Source organism: Oncorhynchus mykiss, chromosome 5, assembly GCF_013265735.2.
Source record: "Oncorhynchus mykiss isolate Arlee chromosome 5, USDA_OmykA_1.1, whole genome shotgun sequence".
NCBI lineage: Eukaryota > Metazoa > Chordata > Actinopteri > Salmoniformes > Salmonidae > Oncorhynchus > Oncorhynchus mykiss.
This window is the reverse complement of record NC_048569.1, coordinates 9,566,131-9,583,310: the sequence shown is the minus strand read 5'-3', so window position 1 is coordinate 9,583,310 and position 17,180 is coordinate 9,566,131. Positions and strand designations below refer to the sequence as shown.

Below are 17,180 nucleotides of genomic sequence, written 5' to 3'. Positions count from 1 at the left end.
CAGCGTGTACTGTGCCCGGCCCGCCACAGGAATTACTAGTGCACGATGGGACAAGAACATCCCTGCCAGCCAAACCTCCCCTAACCCGGACGACGCTGGGCCAATTGCGCGCCGCCCCATGGGTCTCCCGGTCGCGGCCGGCTGCGACAGAGCCTGGACTCGAACCCAGAATCTCTAGTGGCACAGCTAGCACTGTGTTGCAGTGCCGTAGACCACTGCGCCACTTGGGAGGCCCCAAGATGTCATTCTGCAAGAATTTGTCTGGAGAATTCTCAACTGATGAGACACCATTTTGAAAGAAAGCCAGCTGTGCCAAGAAAGAAACACGCACGCTGACCTTTTACAATAACTCTGAGTTAGATACAGCCATCACAGCGAGAGAGAGAGAGAGAGAGAGAGAGAGAAGGGAATTCAGTCCCCTGGAATTGATTGAATAATTTGACCATGTTGCTGCAGCAGGAGAATAGAAGCCCAATAGAAGCCCAATAGAATGATAAATGACAGCCGAAAGCCATCAGCTATAACTAAGCAATTGCACCATTTCCCTGGAAATGACTTCCTGTCGTGTTTATTACAAATATGTCACTTAAACGACCTGTTCCCAGGGAACTACAGCTGCCATTTTCTTCCTCTCTCCTCCATTCAACACCCACTAGTTGTTATTTAAGCAACTACAACAAACGTTACAGTACATGTAGGCTAGGCTGCTGGAGACCTGAGGAATAAAGAGAAAGATGATACAAATGAGAGGAGAGTTATAGACGTGTTTTAACTCGGCCACAGATGAAGAGGTCACTCTTCAGGAGAGAGAGAGAGAGAGAGAGAGAGAGAGAGAGAGAGATGCTCCAGGGTTGGACACAGAGCTCTGTGTCATGTCTTTTGTCTTGATGAAGTGCTATTGTCTTCACTCCCCGCAGGAAATATACTTCTCCCCGTGTTAACGCAAGGTCGGCGCCAGGGTGATTTAAGAGTCATGTTCACTCGTATATTAAACTGCCCGACTTCAAGCCAGCGAGGACTTCACTTTTGCTTCAGTATCTGTACTCGATAATCCGCCTAATCTGAGGACTCTCTTTGAATTTAAGAGAATCTGTCATGGTGAAACATGTGTATCGGCAGATGTGTATGTGTGTGTGTGTGTATATATATATATATATATATATATAAACCTTTATTTAACTAGGCAAGTCAGTTAAGAACATATTCTTATTTACAAAGATGGCCTACCCCGGCCAAACGCTAACCCGGATGACTCTGGGCCAATTGTGCGCCGCCCTATTGGACTCCCAATCACGGGCTGGTTGTGATACAGCCTGGAATCGAACCAGGGTCTGTAGTGACGCCTCTAGCATTGAGACGCAGTGCCATAGGCTGCTTCGCCACTCGGGAGCACGATACAAACAATATTGGTTGTTATTGATGGCTTATAAACAAGCAGAATAATAAATGTACAATTTTATTTATTTGTAAGACTTTATATTTCAACATATTTTAAACACTATTCATTTTAAACACTATTCATTTTAAAATGATTTAACATGTTTTTTTAACCAAAACTTTATGGATCTTTTTTTTGCTCTGTAACTAAGCGAAGCATTTGTTCTCACACTGTGTCCTGTGTCGTTTCAGTCTGACACCTATTTGTGTGTGGCCGTTCCAGTACCGACAACCAGGGATGCCTATATCGGTGAGTGTTTTTTACCCAAATCTTAAAGGAATCTGGTTACACAGTCTTGGTCCAATGTAAGTGATTTGTTCAATGTCAAAAACAAATGAAATGTAGTAAAAAAAAAAAAAAAAAAAAAATATATATATATATATATATATATATATATAGACACACACACACACACACACACACACACACCGGATAGATGCAGTGAAATATGTTTTTTGCAAATTCCAATGTTCCTCAGTCTAGGTCTCGGGAATCAAACCAGCGTTACGATTTAAGGAGCTCACCCAAAATCCATTCTCAAACTCTCTAGCATATATTTCCTAGGATATTTACTTTTCGGCCCCCATTCTATGATACATACCCCCCCCCCCCCCTTCCTGTTGTTATGGGCAACCGTCCTCTCATAAGCACCAATTTATTTTGTCTTTGACCAAGTGGCAGGGTGAATGAAATCCCATAACGCCACAGTGACCCTTAATCCCGCTGACCTATCCCAGTGTGTTGTCTATGAGCCTGGGTTTATGGGAAGGCAGGAGTTAGCCCTGCAGACACTGTTTGTCCAGCTTAGGTTTCCCAACAAGATTACTTCCCATCCTAGATTCTCAGCCAACCACATTCCACTCCCATCACTGGCATGTAACAATAAAGAGAACTCTCTGTCTTCAATCCTGTTAAATCATATTTGACCGAAGCATGCACGCACACACACACACACACACACACCCTCCCAAAAAGCATGCAAAAAGTATAGAGAAAAATGTATGTTTTAAGCCTTGCCAATGCATTGATATTCAAATGATTATTACATTGTGAGAATAATTAAGACTTTTCCTGACTAAATAGATTGGATGCACAGCGATTCTTCTATTTCTGGCACACATAATATAGCCATGAATAGTGGTATCATTAATCTCACTATCGCTGGTGTTATAATGAGAAAGTGATAAAAAAAAATAAAAAAAACGGGTTCCTTTTTTTTTTTTAAATAGATGTATTTGTATGGAAAGACAAGTTAAAGCCAACATTGTTTTCGTCATCATAATAACGATACGTGATTTTTACGTAGCGCAACACCCTTCAATTATAGAGGTGGGAAACAAACGAAAGGGGCCACATCTCTTACAAAAAACGGATAAGAAATGGAATCATAGATCATTTAAAAAGGATCAGGAGAACGTATACATTGGCTACAATAATTACAATAACTTTTCAAGCACCAAATTGGGGAAATGTCTGATTTTCAAGTTAGTCCTATTCCAGTACTTTAATTTCGGCTACTCCAAAAACTGCAGGTCTAACATAACGTGACAAATACATTGTTTTTTCATTTCATTACCAGATCATATTGTGTTAATTATATCCAGAATAATTAATAGGGAGAGCGTTGGGTGTTGTTCTATAGTCTATCCTACACAATTTATTAACACAGTAGACTGTGTCCAATCCCAGGCACAAAAACATATGAAAACATGAATTTATTACCTTGATGCTTTTTCTTAAATCTAACGAGACCCTGCTGTAAATCAAGCAGACAACAACAGATGATGTTCTGCGATGCATACAAAGCCCAACCCCGCCCTCCCTTTGGCAAAATCCGACCACGACGCCATCTTGCTCCCATCTTGCTCCGCCATCTTGCTCTCATAGGCAGAAACTTAAACAGGGTGTACAAGTGACAAGAACAAATCAATGCTGGTCTGACCAATTGGAATCCACGCTTCAACTTGGAAATTGGAATCCACGCTCAACCGCAAGGCTCTCCAGAGGGTGGTGTGGTCTGCACAAACGCATCACCGGGGGCAAACTACCTGCCCTCCAGGATACCTAAAGCACCCAATGTCACAGGAAGGCAAAAAAGATAACCGAAGACAATAACCACCCGCGCCACTTCCTGTTCACACAGCTATCATCCAGAATGCGAGGTCTAGTACAGGTGCATCAATGCTGAGACCGAGAGACTGAAAAACAGCTTATATCTCAAGGCCATCAGACTGCTAAACAGCAATCACTAACTCAGAGAGGCCGCTGCCTACATTGAGACCCAATCACTGGACAAATGGATCACGAGTCACTTTAAATAATGCCGCTTTAATAATGTATACATATCTTACATTACTCATATCATATGTATATTCTGTATTTTATATCATCTATTGCATCTTGCCTATGCCGCTCGGCCATCGCTCATCCATATATTTATATGTACCCCTTTTAGATTTGTATGTATTAGGTAGTTGTTGGGGAACTGTTAGATTACTTGTTAGATATTACTGCACTGTCGGAACCAGAAGCACAAGCATTTCGCTACACTCGCATTAACATCTGCTAACCATGTGTATGTGACAAATAAAATGTATTTAAATCGACATCAATTGGCTCGGGATATTAGATCCAATGCAACTGTCTTCACCGGTGTAACGAATGAGACACCAAAATATTCTGGAAATTATTTTTTCCCCCGGCACTTTTTCACACAGATGATGTGTGAAAATATCACGTCCTAACTAATCAGCTGGACACTAAATGCGCATCAAGTATTTTGCATAATTATTGAAGATCCATGTTAATGACAGTATCGATTTAGGTTTTAATTATCAAGTTAAGGTGACTAAGCATTCGGTTAGAAGCATTCCATTTTTGTGCCCATGAAAACTGTTTCCATTATGTAACATAAGGAGACAGGAAATGTTGCGTGGTAACCTCTGGTAGCAGATTCATCCACCATGACATGACTCTATAGATAACTGAGTAACCTCTGGTAGCAGATCATTCCACCATGACTCTATAGATAACTGGGTAACCTCTGGTAGCAGATCATTTCACCATGACATGACTCTATAGATAACTGAGTAACCTCTGGTAGCAGATCATTCCACCATGACTCTATAGATAACTGAGTAACCTCTGGTAGCAGATCATTCCACCATGACATGACTCTATAGATAACTGAGTAACCTCTGGTAAGCAGAGCATTCCACCATGACTCTATAGATAACTGAGTAACCTCTGGTAGCAGATCATTCCACCATGACATGACTCTATAGATAACTGAGTAACCTCTGGTAAGCAGAGCATTCCACCATGACTCTATAGATAACTGAGTAACCTCTGGTAAGCAGAGCATTCCACCATGACTCTATACATAACTGAGTAACCTCTGGTAGCAGATCATTCCATCATGACATGACTCTATAGATAACTGAGTAACCTCTGGTAAGCAGAGCATTCCACCATGACTCTATAGATAACTGAGTAACCTCTGGTAAGCAGAGCATTCCACCATGACTCTATACATAACTGAGTAACCTCTGGTAGCAGATCATTCCATCATGACATGACTCTGTAGATAACCAAGTGAAAATCTGTTTATGGTTTTGGCTACCGTTAAGGAACCCATAGTGTTGTGTCTGGTGAGGTATGTATGTCTGTTTAAAATAGATTATACAAGTGGTGAGGCATTTTCAACACACAAATGTTTATTGAAAAAACTAGAAGAGAAGTAGTCAATATCTAGCAGATATATATATATATATATATATATATGAGTCCTTTTGTTTTACTTACACATGTATCTTTAGCAATTAGCATCAATTCTCAGTAGGGAAAGACGCTACATAGAGAGTTGATGGATATAGGAAGTCCCTGGCATAATGATCAATTTCTCTAAATGACTTACGAAGGATTATTTGGGATAATGCGGACGGCAGCGTTCTATTTATTTTCGGCGCGAGTGAAACAACATCTTGCACCATATCTTTCCTCAGTGCTGTCAGAAACACTATTATGGAGGACACATGCAACCACAATTTGTTTTCAAGTTACTAAACACAACCTTACATTATGAGGACATAGTTACAACCACAATGTGTTTTCAAGTTACTAAACACAACCTTACATTATGAGGACATAGTTACAACCACAATGTGTTTTCAAGTTACTAAACACAACCTTACATTATGAGGACATAGTTACAACCACAATGTGTTTTCAAGTTACTAAACACAACCTTACATTATGAGGACATAGTTACAACCACAATGTGTTTTCAAGTTACTAAACACAACCTTACATTATGAGGACATAGTTACAACCACAATGTGTTTTCAAGTTACTAAACACAACCTTACATTATGAGGACATAGTTACAACCACAATGTGTTTTCAAGTTACTAAACACAACCTTACATTATGAGGACATAGTTACAACCACAATGTGTTTTCAAGTTACTAAACACAACCTTACATTATGAGGACATAGTTACAACCACAATGTGTTTTCAAGTTACTAAACACAACCTTACATTATGAGGACACCGTAGACATAGCCACGATGTCTGTGACATGTTTTAAAGTTTCTCAACACTGTGTTGCGTACTGTAAACAGAACATGCCTGAATCGGCATAATCTCATTATGACAACAAACTCGACGCCACGGGTTACGACATGGCCTCGCGGAATTGAACACCTCAAGCCTTATTATCCCAAACCTTCTTGATTCTTATCTCCAACCGTAATGTAAATCCAACCACAACCAGAATATTTTGCTGAAGCATACAGATATGACTATCTACATCCCTCCAAAAATAACTGAGAATGAGTAAATAGGGCCTGTGGGAGAGATTAACCCTGTGTTAACTTAGCCCACTGAGGCGGATAAAGCCAGTATTGCTTGCCATAGGGTTGAGCCAGGACGAGCCCCATGCCTACAGGGCTTTAGAGAGGAGTGATGTCTCCATCGTCTCTCTCTCTCTCTCGCTCACTCATTTCTCACGAGCCGCCAGTCCTCCCGTAAAGCACATCTGTTTAGCCGTGATTAATGCAAAGGCATTTGTTGCCTAATTATGGGGTGTCGTCTCCGTGGACACAGGGATACTGGGGCAGGGCGAGAGCGGCTATAGAAGGGGGGCAGCCCACTGAGCTAAGGGTCTTCTGCTCTCACCTCCAAACTCACAACAGAGAAATACAGACCACCGTGATCCCAAAAAATGTGATTTGTTACTGGAGTGAATAGTCCTAGACCTCTTTTAGACTAAACGAAACAATACAGCTAAAAGGCTAAGAAAGGCCACCTTTCATTTCATTAAAAAAAAAAAAAGACCTCAATTTAGACATTTACTTGTTACTCATACGAATAGCGTTGCTAGGATAGAGAAAGACAAATATTATCTTAAAAAAACAGGAATTCAAGGAGAACCCGTCAAACTGTTGCTGCTGTTCTCCTTGCATACACAGTACACTCAATCTGACATATGGTGCTGTTATGAAAATTCATGAAGGAGAAAAGAAGCACCCCCCCCCCCCCCCCACGCTCGGCCTGCTGTCAGAAAAGCCCCATTCATTATTCAGGTCCGAGATTATACTGGGCCGCGCCAAGTAGCCCGTCCTGGGGGTTTTCATCACTTTCATGTGGAGAGAGCATTGACTTTCTGTCAGAGCTGAAGCTCTTGCCGGCGTCTACCGTTGCCAAGCCTGCAGTGCCTGGCTTCCCTAATGAAGAAGAAAAAGTGAGGAGTGTCACCTTTTTTAATGTTTCAAAATATGCTCTGAGTATAAACAGTAGCCTACGCTTCTCAATTTACTCCCCAATTTAATATGAGCTGTGAACTATTTCAATAATTTGTTTTTGCAGTTGTGTTGTTTGAGGTTGTTTTTAGGTTTTCACAGAGCCATGTACCGTATATACATGGCCATACACCGTATATACCTGGCCATACACCACCCCGTTCACGGAAATTGTGGCTTGCTATATAAAGCAGGCAGACAGGTATCGAGACATTGTTACTTTTAAAATGAACATTAAAATGGGCTAAACGAGTGACCTAAGCGACTGAGCGTGGTATGATCATCGGTGCCAGGCATGCAGGTTCTCTAGTATCTCAGTGTCTAGGGTTTACCGATGATGATGCAACAAACAGAAAACATCCAGTCAGCGGCAGTCCTGTGGGCGAAAAAAAAAGTTAGTTGAGGAGAGTTAGAAGGAGAATGGAAAGAATCGTGGAAGCTAACAGGCAAATAACGGCACAGGTACAACAGTGGTGTGCAGAACGCCATCTCAGAACGCACAACTCGTCAGTCCCTTGTCAAAGATGGGCTATTGCGACCACACCGGGTTCCAGTCCGATCAGCTAAAATATTTACCTGGTCTGACGAATCCTGGTTCCTGTTGCGTTATGCTGATTACCGAGTCAGGATTGGGCGTAAACAGCATGAGTCCATGGCCCCATCCTGCCTGGTGTCAACGGTACAGGCTGGTGGTGTGAGGAATGTTTTCCTGGCACACATGTTAGATCTCTTGCAATGTTTCCATGACTCAAAGAGTTCAGGCTGTTCTGGAGGCAAAGGGCTGTCTGACCTGGTACTAGATGTGTGTACCTAGGAAACTGGCCACTGAGTGTTTAAACTGACAATACATATACTGGCTATATATGTGAGCCATAAATATACACTGGCCATGCAGTGCCTTCGGAAAGTATTCAGAACCCTTGACTTTTTCCACATTTTGTTATGTTACAGCCTTGTTCTAAAAATGATTTAATTATTTTTTTCCCTCATCAATCTACACACAATAACCCCATAATGACAAAGCGAAAACAGGTTTATTTGATTTTTTTTGCAAATGTATAAAAAAATAAACATACCGTATTCAGACCCTTTGCTATGAGAATCAAAATTGAGATCAGGTCCATCCTGTTTCCATTGATCATACTAGAGATGTTTCTATAACTTGGATTCCACCTGTGGTAAATTCAATTGATTGGACATGATGTGGAATGGCACACACCTGTCTATATAAGGTCCCACAGTTGACAGTGAATGTCAGAGAATAAACCAAGCCATGAGGTTGAAGAAATTGTCCGTAGAGCCCCGAGACAGGATTTATGTCGAGGCACAGGTCTGGGGGGATGGTACCAAAAAATGTCTGCAGCATTGAAGGTCCCCAAGAACACAGTGGCCTCCATCATTCTAAAATGGAATAAGTTTGGATCCACCAAACCACTCGGGGGAGAAGGACCTTGGTCAGGGAGGTGACCAAGAACCCAATGATCACTCTGACTGAGCTCCAGAGTTCCTCTTTGGAGATGGGAGAATCTTCCAGAAGGACAACCATCTCTGCAGCACACCACCAATCAGGCCTTTATGGTAGATTAGCCAGACGGAAGCCACTCCTCAGTAAAAGACACATGACAGCCTGCTTCGAGTTTGCCAAAAGGCACCTAAAGATTCTCTGCTCTGATGAAACCAAGATTGAACACTTCGGCCTGAATGCCAAGCGTCACTTCTGGAGGAAACGTGCTACCATCCCTATGGTGAAGCGTGGTGTGGGGATGTTATTCAGCGGGACTGGGAGACTAGTCAGGATCGAGGCAAAGATGAACGTGCAAAGTACAGAGAGATCCTTGATGAAAACCTGCTCCAGATCGCTCAGGACCTCAGACTGGGGCAAAGATTCACCTTCCAGCAGGACAACAACCCTAAGTACACAGCCAATACAACGCAGGAGTGGCTTCGGCCAAGACAATGCAGCAGTGGCCCAGACAGAGCCAAGACTTGAACCTGACCGAACATCTTTGGAGAGACCTGAAAACTGCTGTGCAGCAACTCTCCCCATCCAACCTGACCGAACTTGAGATCATTTGCAATGAAGGATGGGAGAAACTCCTCAAATACAGGTGTGCCGAGCTTGTATCGTCACACCCAAGAAGACTCAAGGCTGTAATCCCTGCCAAAGGTGCTTCGACAAAGTACTAAGTAAAGGGTCTGCATACTTAAGTAAATGTGATATTTCATTTTTAAAAATGTAAAAAAAAACTGTTTTTGCTTTTTGATTATTGGGTACTGTGTGTAGATTGATGAGGGGGAAAAAAACAATTTAATGCATTTTAGAATAAAGCTGTAACGTAACAAAATGTGGAAAAAGGCAAGGGGTCTGAATACTTAAGGAATGCACTGTGTACATTGAGTGTACAAAACATTAGGAATTCATAGACTGACCCGGAGGATCAAGGTGAAAGTGATGATCCCTTATTGATATCACCTGTTAATTCCACTTCAATCAGTGTAGATGAAGGGGAGGAGACAGGTTAAATAATGATTTTTAAGCCTTGAGACATGGATTGTGTATGTCTGCCATTGAAAGGGTGAATGGGCATGACAAAATATTTAAGTGTCTTTGAACGGGGGTATGGTAGTAGGTGCCAGGCGTACTGGTTTGTGTCCAGAACTGCGATGCTGCTGGGTTTTTCCACGCTTCCAACAGTTTCACATGTGTATCAAGAACGGTCCACCACCCAAAGAACATCCAGCCAACTTGACACAACTGTGGGAAGCATTGGAGTCAACATGAGCCAGCATCCCTGTGGAACGCTTTTGACACCTTCTAGAGTCAATGCCCCGACGAATTGAGGCTGTTCTGAGGCCAAAGCAGGCAGGGCTTCAAGTCAATATTAGGAACGTGTAATGAATGTTTTGTCCACTCAGTAGCTAAATGCCTCTTTTTTAAAATTTTATTATGAAGACCTGGTTGTTTCATCCAAACACAAGACATAGTCAACATCCTGGACGTTAAGGTGTCTAAACAACCTCATTATTCTCGAAGAATCAGAGGAGACTAGCATAAATTGTCTTTGACAAGTGGAATTCTCCTCCTAAAACAAACCCTGTGGAGACAAGTGCTTTGCCAAGGGCTTTAACCCTGTAATTGTGTTGTTCTTTCCCCTCAGTGGATTTTGAGCCTCATGCCAGTATGGACACAGCCCATCACATGCTCCTGTATGGCTGCCGGACACCAGTCTCCACCACCAACTACTGGTAAGTCAAAGCACACCACAACACAGTACGTGAGCTAGAATTTCCCTATGCATTTCTACAGTACTTTACACATGAATCTACCTGGTTGACCAAACAGACAGTCTGTAGAATACACAACAGCTGTGTGTTAGTAAAGACTTGTTGATCTGTCCATTGTAGCACAACGAAGAACAAATGTACAAAGAGACTTTATTCACTTCCTCACCCCCATGAGCCTGAATACAAGCACTAGACTTGATAAAAACCAAACCCTCAACACTTAGGGTACAAAGAATCAATGTTGGGTATTACTGCCCTACTACGCTTAAATAATCAGTGTTGGGTATTACTGCCCTACTACACTTAAATAATCAGTGTTGGGTATTACTGCCCTACTACACTTAAAGAATCAGCTGGACCCCTCTAATCATTGCAGAGAGAGAGAGAGGAGAGAGAGAGAGAGGAGGGAGAGAGAGAGAGGAGGGAGAGAGAGAGAGGAGGGAGGGAGAGAGAGAGAGGAGGGAGAGAGAGAGGAGGGAGAGAGGGAGAGGTGGGAGAGAGGGAAAGGCAAGAGAGGCGAGAGAGGCAGGAGAAAGAGAGGCAGGAGAGAGAGAGATAGAGAGGCAGGAGAGAGAGAGAGGCAGGAGAGAGTGAGAGAGAGGCAGGAGAGGCAGGAGAGAGTGAGAGAGAGGCAGGAGAGAGTGAGAGAGAGGCAGGAGAGAGAGAGAGAGAGGCAGGAGAGAGAGAGAGAGAGGCAGGAGAGAGAGAGAGAGAGGCAGGAGAGAGAGAGAGAGAGGCAGGAGAGAGAGAGAGAGAGAGGCAGGAGAGAGAGAGAGAGAGGCAGGAGAGAGAGAGAGAGGCAGGAGAGAGAGAGAGAGGCAGGAGAGAGAGAGAGAGAGGCAAGAGAGAGAGAGAGAGAGGCAGGAGAGAGAGAGAGAGAGGCAGGAGAGAGAGAGAGAGAGGCAGGAGAGAGAGAGAGAGAGGAGAGAGAGAGAGAGGAGGGAGAGAGAGAGAGAGAGGAGGGAGAGAGAGAGGAGGGAGAGAGGGAGAGGTGGGAGAGAGGGAAAGGCAAGAGAGGCGAGAGAGGCAGGAGAAAGAGAGGCAGGAGAGAGAGAGAGAGAGAGGCAGGAGAGAGAGAGGCAGGAGAGAGGGAGAGAGAGGCAGGAGAGAGGGAGAGAGAGGCAGGAGAGAGGGAGAGAGAGGCAGGAGAGAGGGAGAGAGAGGCAGGAGAGAGAGAGAGGCAGGAGAGAGAGAGGCAGGAGAGAGAGAGGCAGGAGAGAGAGAGAGAGAGGCAGTAGAGAGAGAGAGAGAGGCAGTAGAGAGAGAGAGAGAGGCAGGCGAGAGAGAGAGAGAGGCAGGCGAGAGAGAGAGAGAGGCAGGCGAGAGAGAGAGAGAGGCAGGAGAGAGGGAGAGGCAGGCGAGAGAGAGAGAGGCAGGAGAGAGAGAGAGGCAGGAGAGAGAGAGAGGCAGGAGAGAGAGAGAGGCAGGAGAGAGAGAGAGAGAGAGAGAGAGGCAGGAGAGAGAGAGAGAGGCAGGAGAGAGAGAGAGAGGCAGGAGAGAGAGAGAGAGGCAGGAGAGAGAGAGAGAGGCAGGAGAGAGTGAGAGAGAGAGGCAGGAGAGAGTGAGAGAGAGGCAGGAGAGAGTGAGAGAGAGGCAGGAGAGAGTGAGAGAGAGGCAGGAGAGAGTGAGAGAGAGGCAGGAGAGAGAGAGAGAGAGAGGCAGGAGAGAGAGAGAGAGAGGCAGGAGAGAGAGAGAGAGAGGCAGGAGAGAGAGAGAGAGAGGCAGGGGAGAGAGAGAGAGAGAGAGGCAGGGGAGAGAGAGAGAGAGAGGCAGGGGAGAGAGAGAGAGAGAGGCAGGAGAGAGAGAGAGAGAGAGAGGCAGGAGAGAGAGAGAGAGAGAGGCAGGAGAGAGAGAGAGAGAGAGGCAGGAGAGAGAGAGAGAGAGAGGCAGGAGAGAGAGAGAGAGAGAGGCAAGAGAGAGAGAGAGAGAGGCAGGAGAGAGAGAGAGGCAGGAGAGAGAGAGAGAGAGAGGCAGGAGAGAGAGAGAGAGGCAGGAGAGAGAGAGAGAGGCAGGAGAGAGAGAGAGAGAGGCAGGAGAGAGAGAGAGAGAGAGGCAGGAGAGAGAGAGAGGCAGGAGAGAGAGAGAGAGAGAGAGGCAGGAGAGAGAGCGAGAGAGAGGCGAGAGAGAGAGAGAGAGAGAGGCAGGAGAGAGAGAGAGAGAGGCAGGAGAGAGAGAGAGAGAGAGAGGCAGGAGAGAGAGAGAGAGAGGCAGGAGAGAGAGAGAGAGAGGCAGGAGAGAGAGAGAGAGAGGCAGGAGAGAGAGAGAGAGGCAGGAGAGAGAGAGAGAGGCAGGAGAGAGAGAGAGAGGCAGGAGAGAGAGAGAGAGGCAGGAGAGAGAGAGAGAGAGGCAGGAGAGAGAGAGAGAGAGGCAGGAGAGAGAGAGAGAGAGGCAGGAGAGAGAGAGAGAGAGGCAGGAGAGAGAGAGAGAGAGGCAGGAGAGAGAGAGAGAGGCAGGAGAGAGAGGCAGGAGAGAGAGACAGAGAGGCAGGAGAGAGAGAGAGAGGCAGGAGAGAGAGAGAGAGAGAGAGGCAGGAGAGAGAGAGAGAGAGTGCGGCAGGAGAGAGGGAGAGCGGCAGGAGAGAGGGAGAGCGGCAGGAGAGAGAGAGTGCGCCAGGAGAGAGGGAGAGCGGCAGGAGAGAGAGAGAGGCAGGAGAGAGAGAGGCAGGAGAGAGAGAGGCAGGAGAGAGAGAGAGGCAGGAGAGAGAGAGAGGCAGGAGAGAGAGAGAGGCAGGAGAGAGAGAGAGGCAGGAGAGAGAGAGAGGCAGGAGAGGGAGAGAGGCAGGAGAGGGAGAGAGAGGCGAGAGAGAGGCACGAGAGAGGGAGAGAGCGGCAGGAGAGAGAGGCAGGAGAGAGAGAGGCAGGAGAGAGAGAGAGGCGAGGGGGAGAGAAGCAGGAGAGGGAGAGAGAGGCAGGAGAGAGAGAGGCAGGAGAGAGAGAGAGGCAGGAGAGAGAGAGAGGCAGGAGAGAGAGAGAGAGAAAGAGAGAGGGAGGCAGGAGAGAGAGAGAGAGAGAGAGGGAGGCAGGAGAGAGAGAGAGAGAGAGAGAGGGAGGCAGGAGAGAGAGAGAGAGAGAGAGAGGGAGGCAGGAGAGAGAGAGAGAGAGAGAGAGGGAGGCAGGAGAGAGAGAGAGAGAGAGAGGGAGGAGAGAGAGAGAGAGAGGCAGGAGAGAGAGAGAGAGAGAGGCAGGAGAGAGAGAGAGAGAGGCAAGAGAGAGAGAGAGGCAGGAGAGAGAGAGAGAGAGAGGCAGGAGAGAGAGAGAGAGGCAGGAGAGAGAGAGAGAGGCAGGAGAGAGAGAGAGAGGCAGGAGAGAGAGAGAGGCAGGAGAGAGAGAGAGGCAGGAGAGAGAGAGGCAGGAGAGAGAGAGAGGCAGGAGAGAGAGAGAGGCAGGAGAGGGAGAGAGAGGCACGAGAGAGGGAGAGAGCGGCACGAGAGAGGGAGAGAGCGGCACGAGAGAGGGAGAGAGCGGCACGAGAGAGGGAGAGAGCGGCACGAGAGAGGGAGAGAGCGGCACGAGAGAGGGAGAGAGCGGCACGAGAGAGGGAGAGAGCGGCACGAGAGAGGGAGAGAGCGGCACGAGAGAGGGAGAGAGCGGCACGAGAGAGGGAGAGAGCGGCACGAGAGGGAGAGAGCGGCACGAGAGAGAGAGAGCGGCAGGAGAGAGAGAGAGAGAGGCAGGAGAGAGAGAGAGAGAGGCAGGAGAGAGAGAGAGAGGCAGGAGAGAGAGAGAGGCAGGAGAGAGAGAGAGGCAGGAGAGAGAGAGAGGCAGGAGAGAGAGAGATGCAGGAGAGAGAGAGATGCAGGAGAGAGAGAGAGGCAGGAGAGAGAGAGAGGCAGGAGAGAGAGAGAGAGGCAGGAGAGAGAGAGAGAGGCAGGAGAGAGAGAGAGAGGCAGGAGAGAGAGAGAGAGGCAGGAGAGAGAGAGAGGCAAGAGAGAGAGAGAGAGAGAGGAGAGGGAGAGAGCGGAGAGAGAGAGAGAGAAAGCGGCAGGAGAGAGAGAGAGAGGCAGGAGCGAGAGAGAGGCAGGAGAGAGAGAGAGGCAGGAGAGGGAGAGAGGCAGGAGAGAGAGAGAGGCAGGAGAGAGAGAGAGGCAGGAGAGAGAGAGAGGCAGGAGAGAGAGAGAGGCAGGAGAGAGAGAGAGGCAGGAGAGAGAGAGAGGCAGGAGAGAGAGAGAGGCAGGAGAGAGAGAGGCAGGAGAGAGAGAGAGGCAGGAGAGAGAGAGAGAGAGAGGCAGGAGAGAGAGAGAGGCAGGAGAGAGAGAGAGAGAGAGGAGAGGGAGAGAGCGGAGAGAGAGAGAGAAAGCGGCAGGAGAGAGAGAGAGGCAGGAGAGAGAGAGAGGCAGGAGAGAGAGAGGCAGGAGAGAGAGAGGCAGGAGAGAGAGAGGCAGGAGAGAGAGGCAGGAGAGAGAGAGAGAGAGAGAGAGGCAGGAGAGAGAGAGAGGCAGGAGAGAGAGAGAGAGAGAGAGGCAGGAGAGAGAGAGAGAGAGAGAGAGAGAGGCAGGAGAGAGAGAGAGAGGCAGGAGAGAGAGAGAGAGGCAGGAGAGAGAGAGAGAGAGGCAGGAGAGAGAGAGAGAGAGGCAGGAGAGAGAGAGAGAGAGGCAGGAGAGAGAGAGAGAGAGGCAGGAGAGAGAGAGAGAGAGGCAGGAGAGAGAGGCTGGAGAGAGAGAGGGAGAGGCTGGAGAGAGAGAGGAGAGAGGCTGGAGAGAGAGAGGAGAGAGGCTGGAGAGAGAGAGAGAGGGGCAGAAGAGAGAGGGAGGGAGAGGGGCAGAAGAGAGAGGGAGGGAGAGGGGCAGAAGAGAGAAGGAGGGAGAGACGCACAAGAGAGAAAAAAGGAGAAGAAACAAGAGGGAAGAGGAGACCTTTTCAGACGCTCACTGATAAACTTGCCTGTTACCATAGCAACTGCTGTCACCTCGACAACAGAGATCATGGGAGCCCTGTACAGGGTGGTGTGGGTGTGTGAGGGGGGTGGGTGCTGCAGGTCGCTCGTCGGGAGGGGCTGTTTATCTTTCCTCCCCTCAGAATGGACTCTTCAGTGTATGTGATGAGGAAGACGAAGACCACATTACGCTACCGCAACGTTCAAGTGAAACACGGCTCAGCATCTACTGACTTCCTGTGTCTGGGAGGGTCAAATCAGAATACACCTCTAGAGTCACACAGCAAAAATACACAAAGAAATTAGTATGTTTTCTAATCAAATCAGTTTTTTTTTAAGAGCACCGTGTGTTGACTATGACTATCAAATTCCAAACGACCATCACAATTGCCATTCGGGCTTTAATTCCTTTCATCCATTCTGCTACCCTGTTTTTCATTTAAAAAATGCATCTCTTCTTCAGCTATCCTGCGGGGGTGATTTTCAAATTCCTCCCCACTCTGAAAGCACATTTGGCATTCCTCGAGTGAAAAGCGGTTGAGATATATTCTGAAACTGCCTGTGAAGCTGCTTCTGAAATCACAAGGAAGCTCTGGAGGATCAGTGGGGGGGGCAAGAAAATAGGCCATACCAAGAGTGTTTGTTCCAAATGGCACCCTAGTTGCTACCTAGTGCACTATAAAGAGACTGGGTACCATTTGGGACAAACACAATGTGTCTACCCAATCAGAACACTTGCTTAGCCCACTGCGAGCACATCCACACAATTCCACATTGAGCTAAAAAAAAAAAAAAAACTCCTGAAAAAGGAAAGCTGTTTTTAACCCACTCTTGTCACCTAGCCCTCGTTGCACCGGTTCTCCTCTGCAACACACTCGAGTGCTACAGGGGGGTCAACATCAATGATGAGTACACACTGCTACACCGTTCAAGCTGTGAGCTCTCTGGAACAGGAAGAATAGGGTGAAAAGTAGTAAGGCTAGTCATTATTGTGTCAAAAGTGAAGACAATATGCTTTTAATGGTGTTTCCCAGAACGCACAAAGGCATGAAATGGAATCTGGGAGGCGTGAGGCTCTTAACGGAAGCGTCTGCTACTGCTGCTGCTGCTTGCTCCTAATCTTTGAGTGTGGTGTATTCATTTGGAACAAATGACGGGAATATCTTCTAGACACTAGCTATCAGGAGAAACAATGTAAGGCGTTACTGGCCTTTAACCATAACTGCCGGTCTCCATATCAAGCCAGGGGCACACTATTACCTTCTGTGTTCTAGGATATGATAGTTCTGTTGTGGTGTAGATGGATGGTGTTCTAGGATATGATAGTATGATAGTTGTGTTGAGGTGTAGATGGATGGTGTTCTAGGATATGATAGTTCTGTTGTGGTGTAGATGGATGGTGTTCTACGATATGATAGTATGATAGTTCTGTTGTGGTGTAGATGGATGGTGTTCTAGGATATGATAGTATGATAGTTCTGTTATGGTATAGATGGATGGTGTTCTAGGACATGATAGTTCTGTTATGGTGTAGATGGATGGTGTTCTAGAATATGATAGTTCTGTTGTGGTGTAGATGGATGGTGTTCTAGAATATGATAGTTCTGTTGTGGTGTAGATGGATGGTGTTCTAAAATATGATAGTTCTGTTGTGGTGTAGATGGATGGTGTTCTAAAATATGATAGTTCTGTTGTGGTGTAGATGGATGGTGTTCTAGAATATGATAGTTCTGTTGTGGTGTAGATGGATGGTGTTCTAGAATATGATAGTTCTGTTGTGGT

At 46.5% G+C, this 17,180-nt stretch overlaps 1 protein-coding gene across 5 annotated transcripts in view; it reads left to right on the top strand.

Annotated features, from left to right (window-relative positions):
* pam (peptidylglycine alpha-amidating monooxygenase) overlaps positions 1-17,180 on the top strand; it is a 156,090-nt gene that overhangs the window by 27,240 nt on the left and 111,670 nt on the right. For all 5 annotated transcript variants that reach the window (XM_036976720.1, XM_036976721.1, XM_036976719.1 and 2 more), the window contains 2 exons: positions 1,630-1,687; positions 10,400-10,487. In XM_036976720.1, the coding sequence (XP_036832615.1) occupies positions 1,630-1,687; positions 10,400-10,487 (146 nt within the window). The remainder of the gene's footprint in view (positions 1-1,629; positions 1,688-10,399; positions 10,488-17,180) is intronic.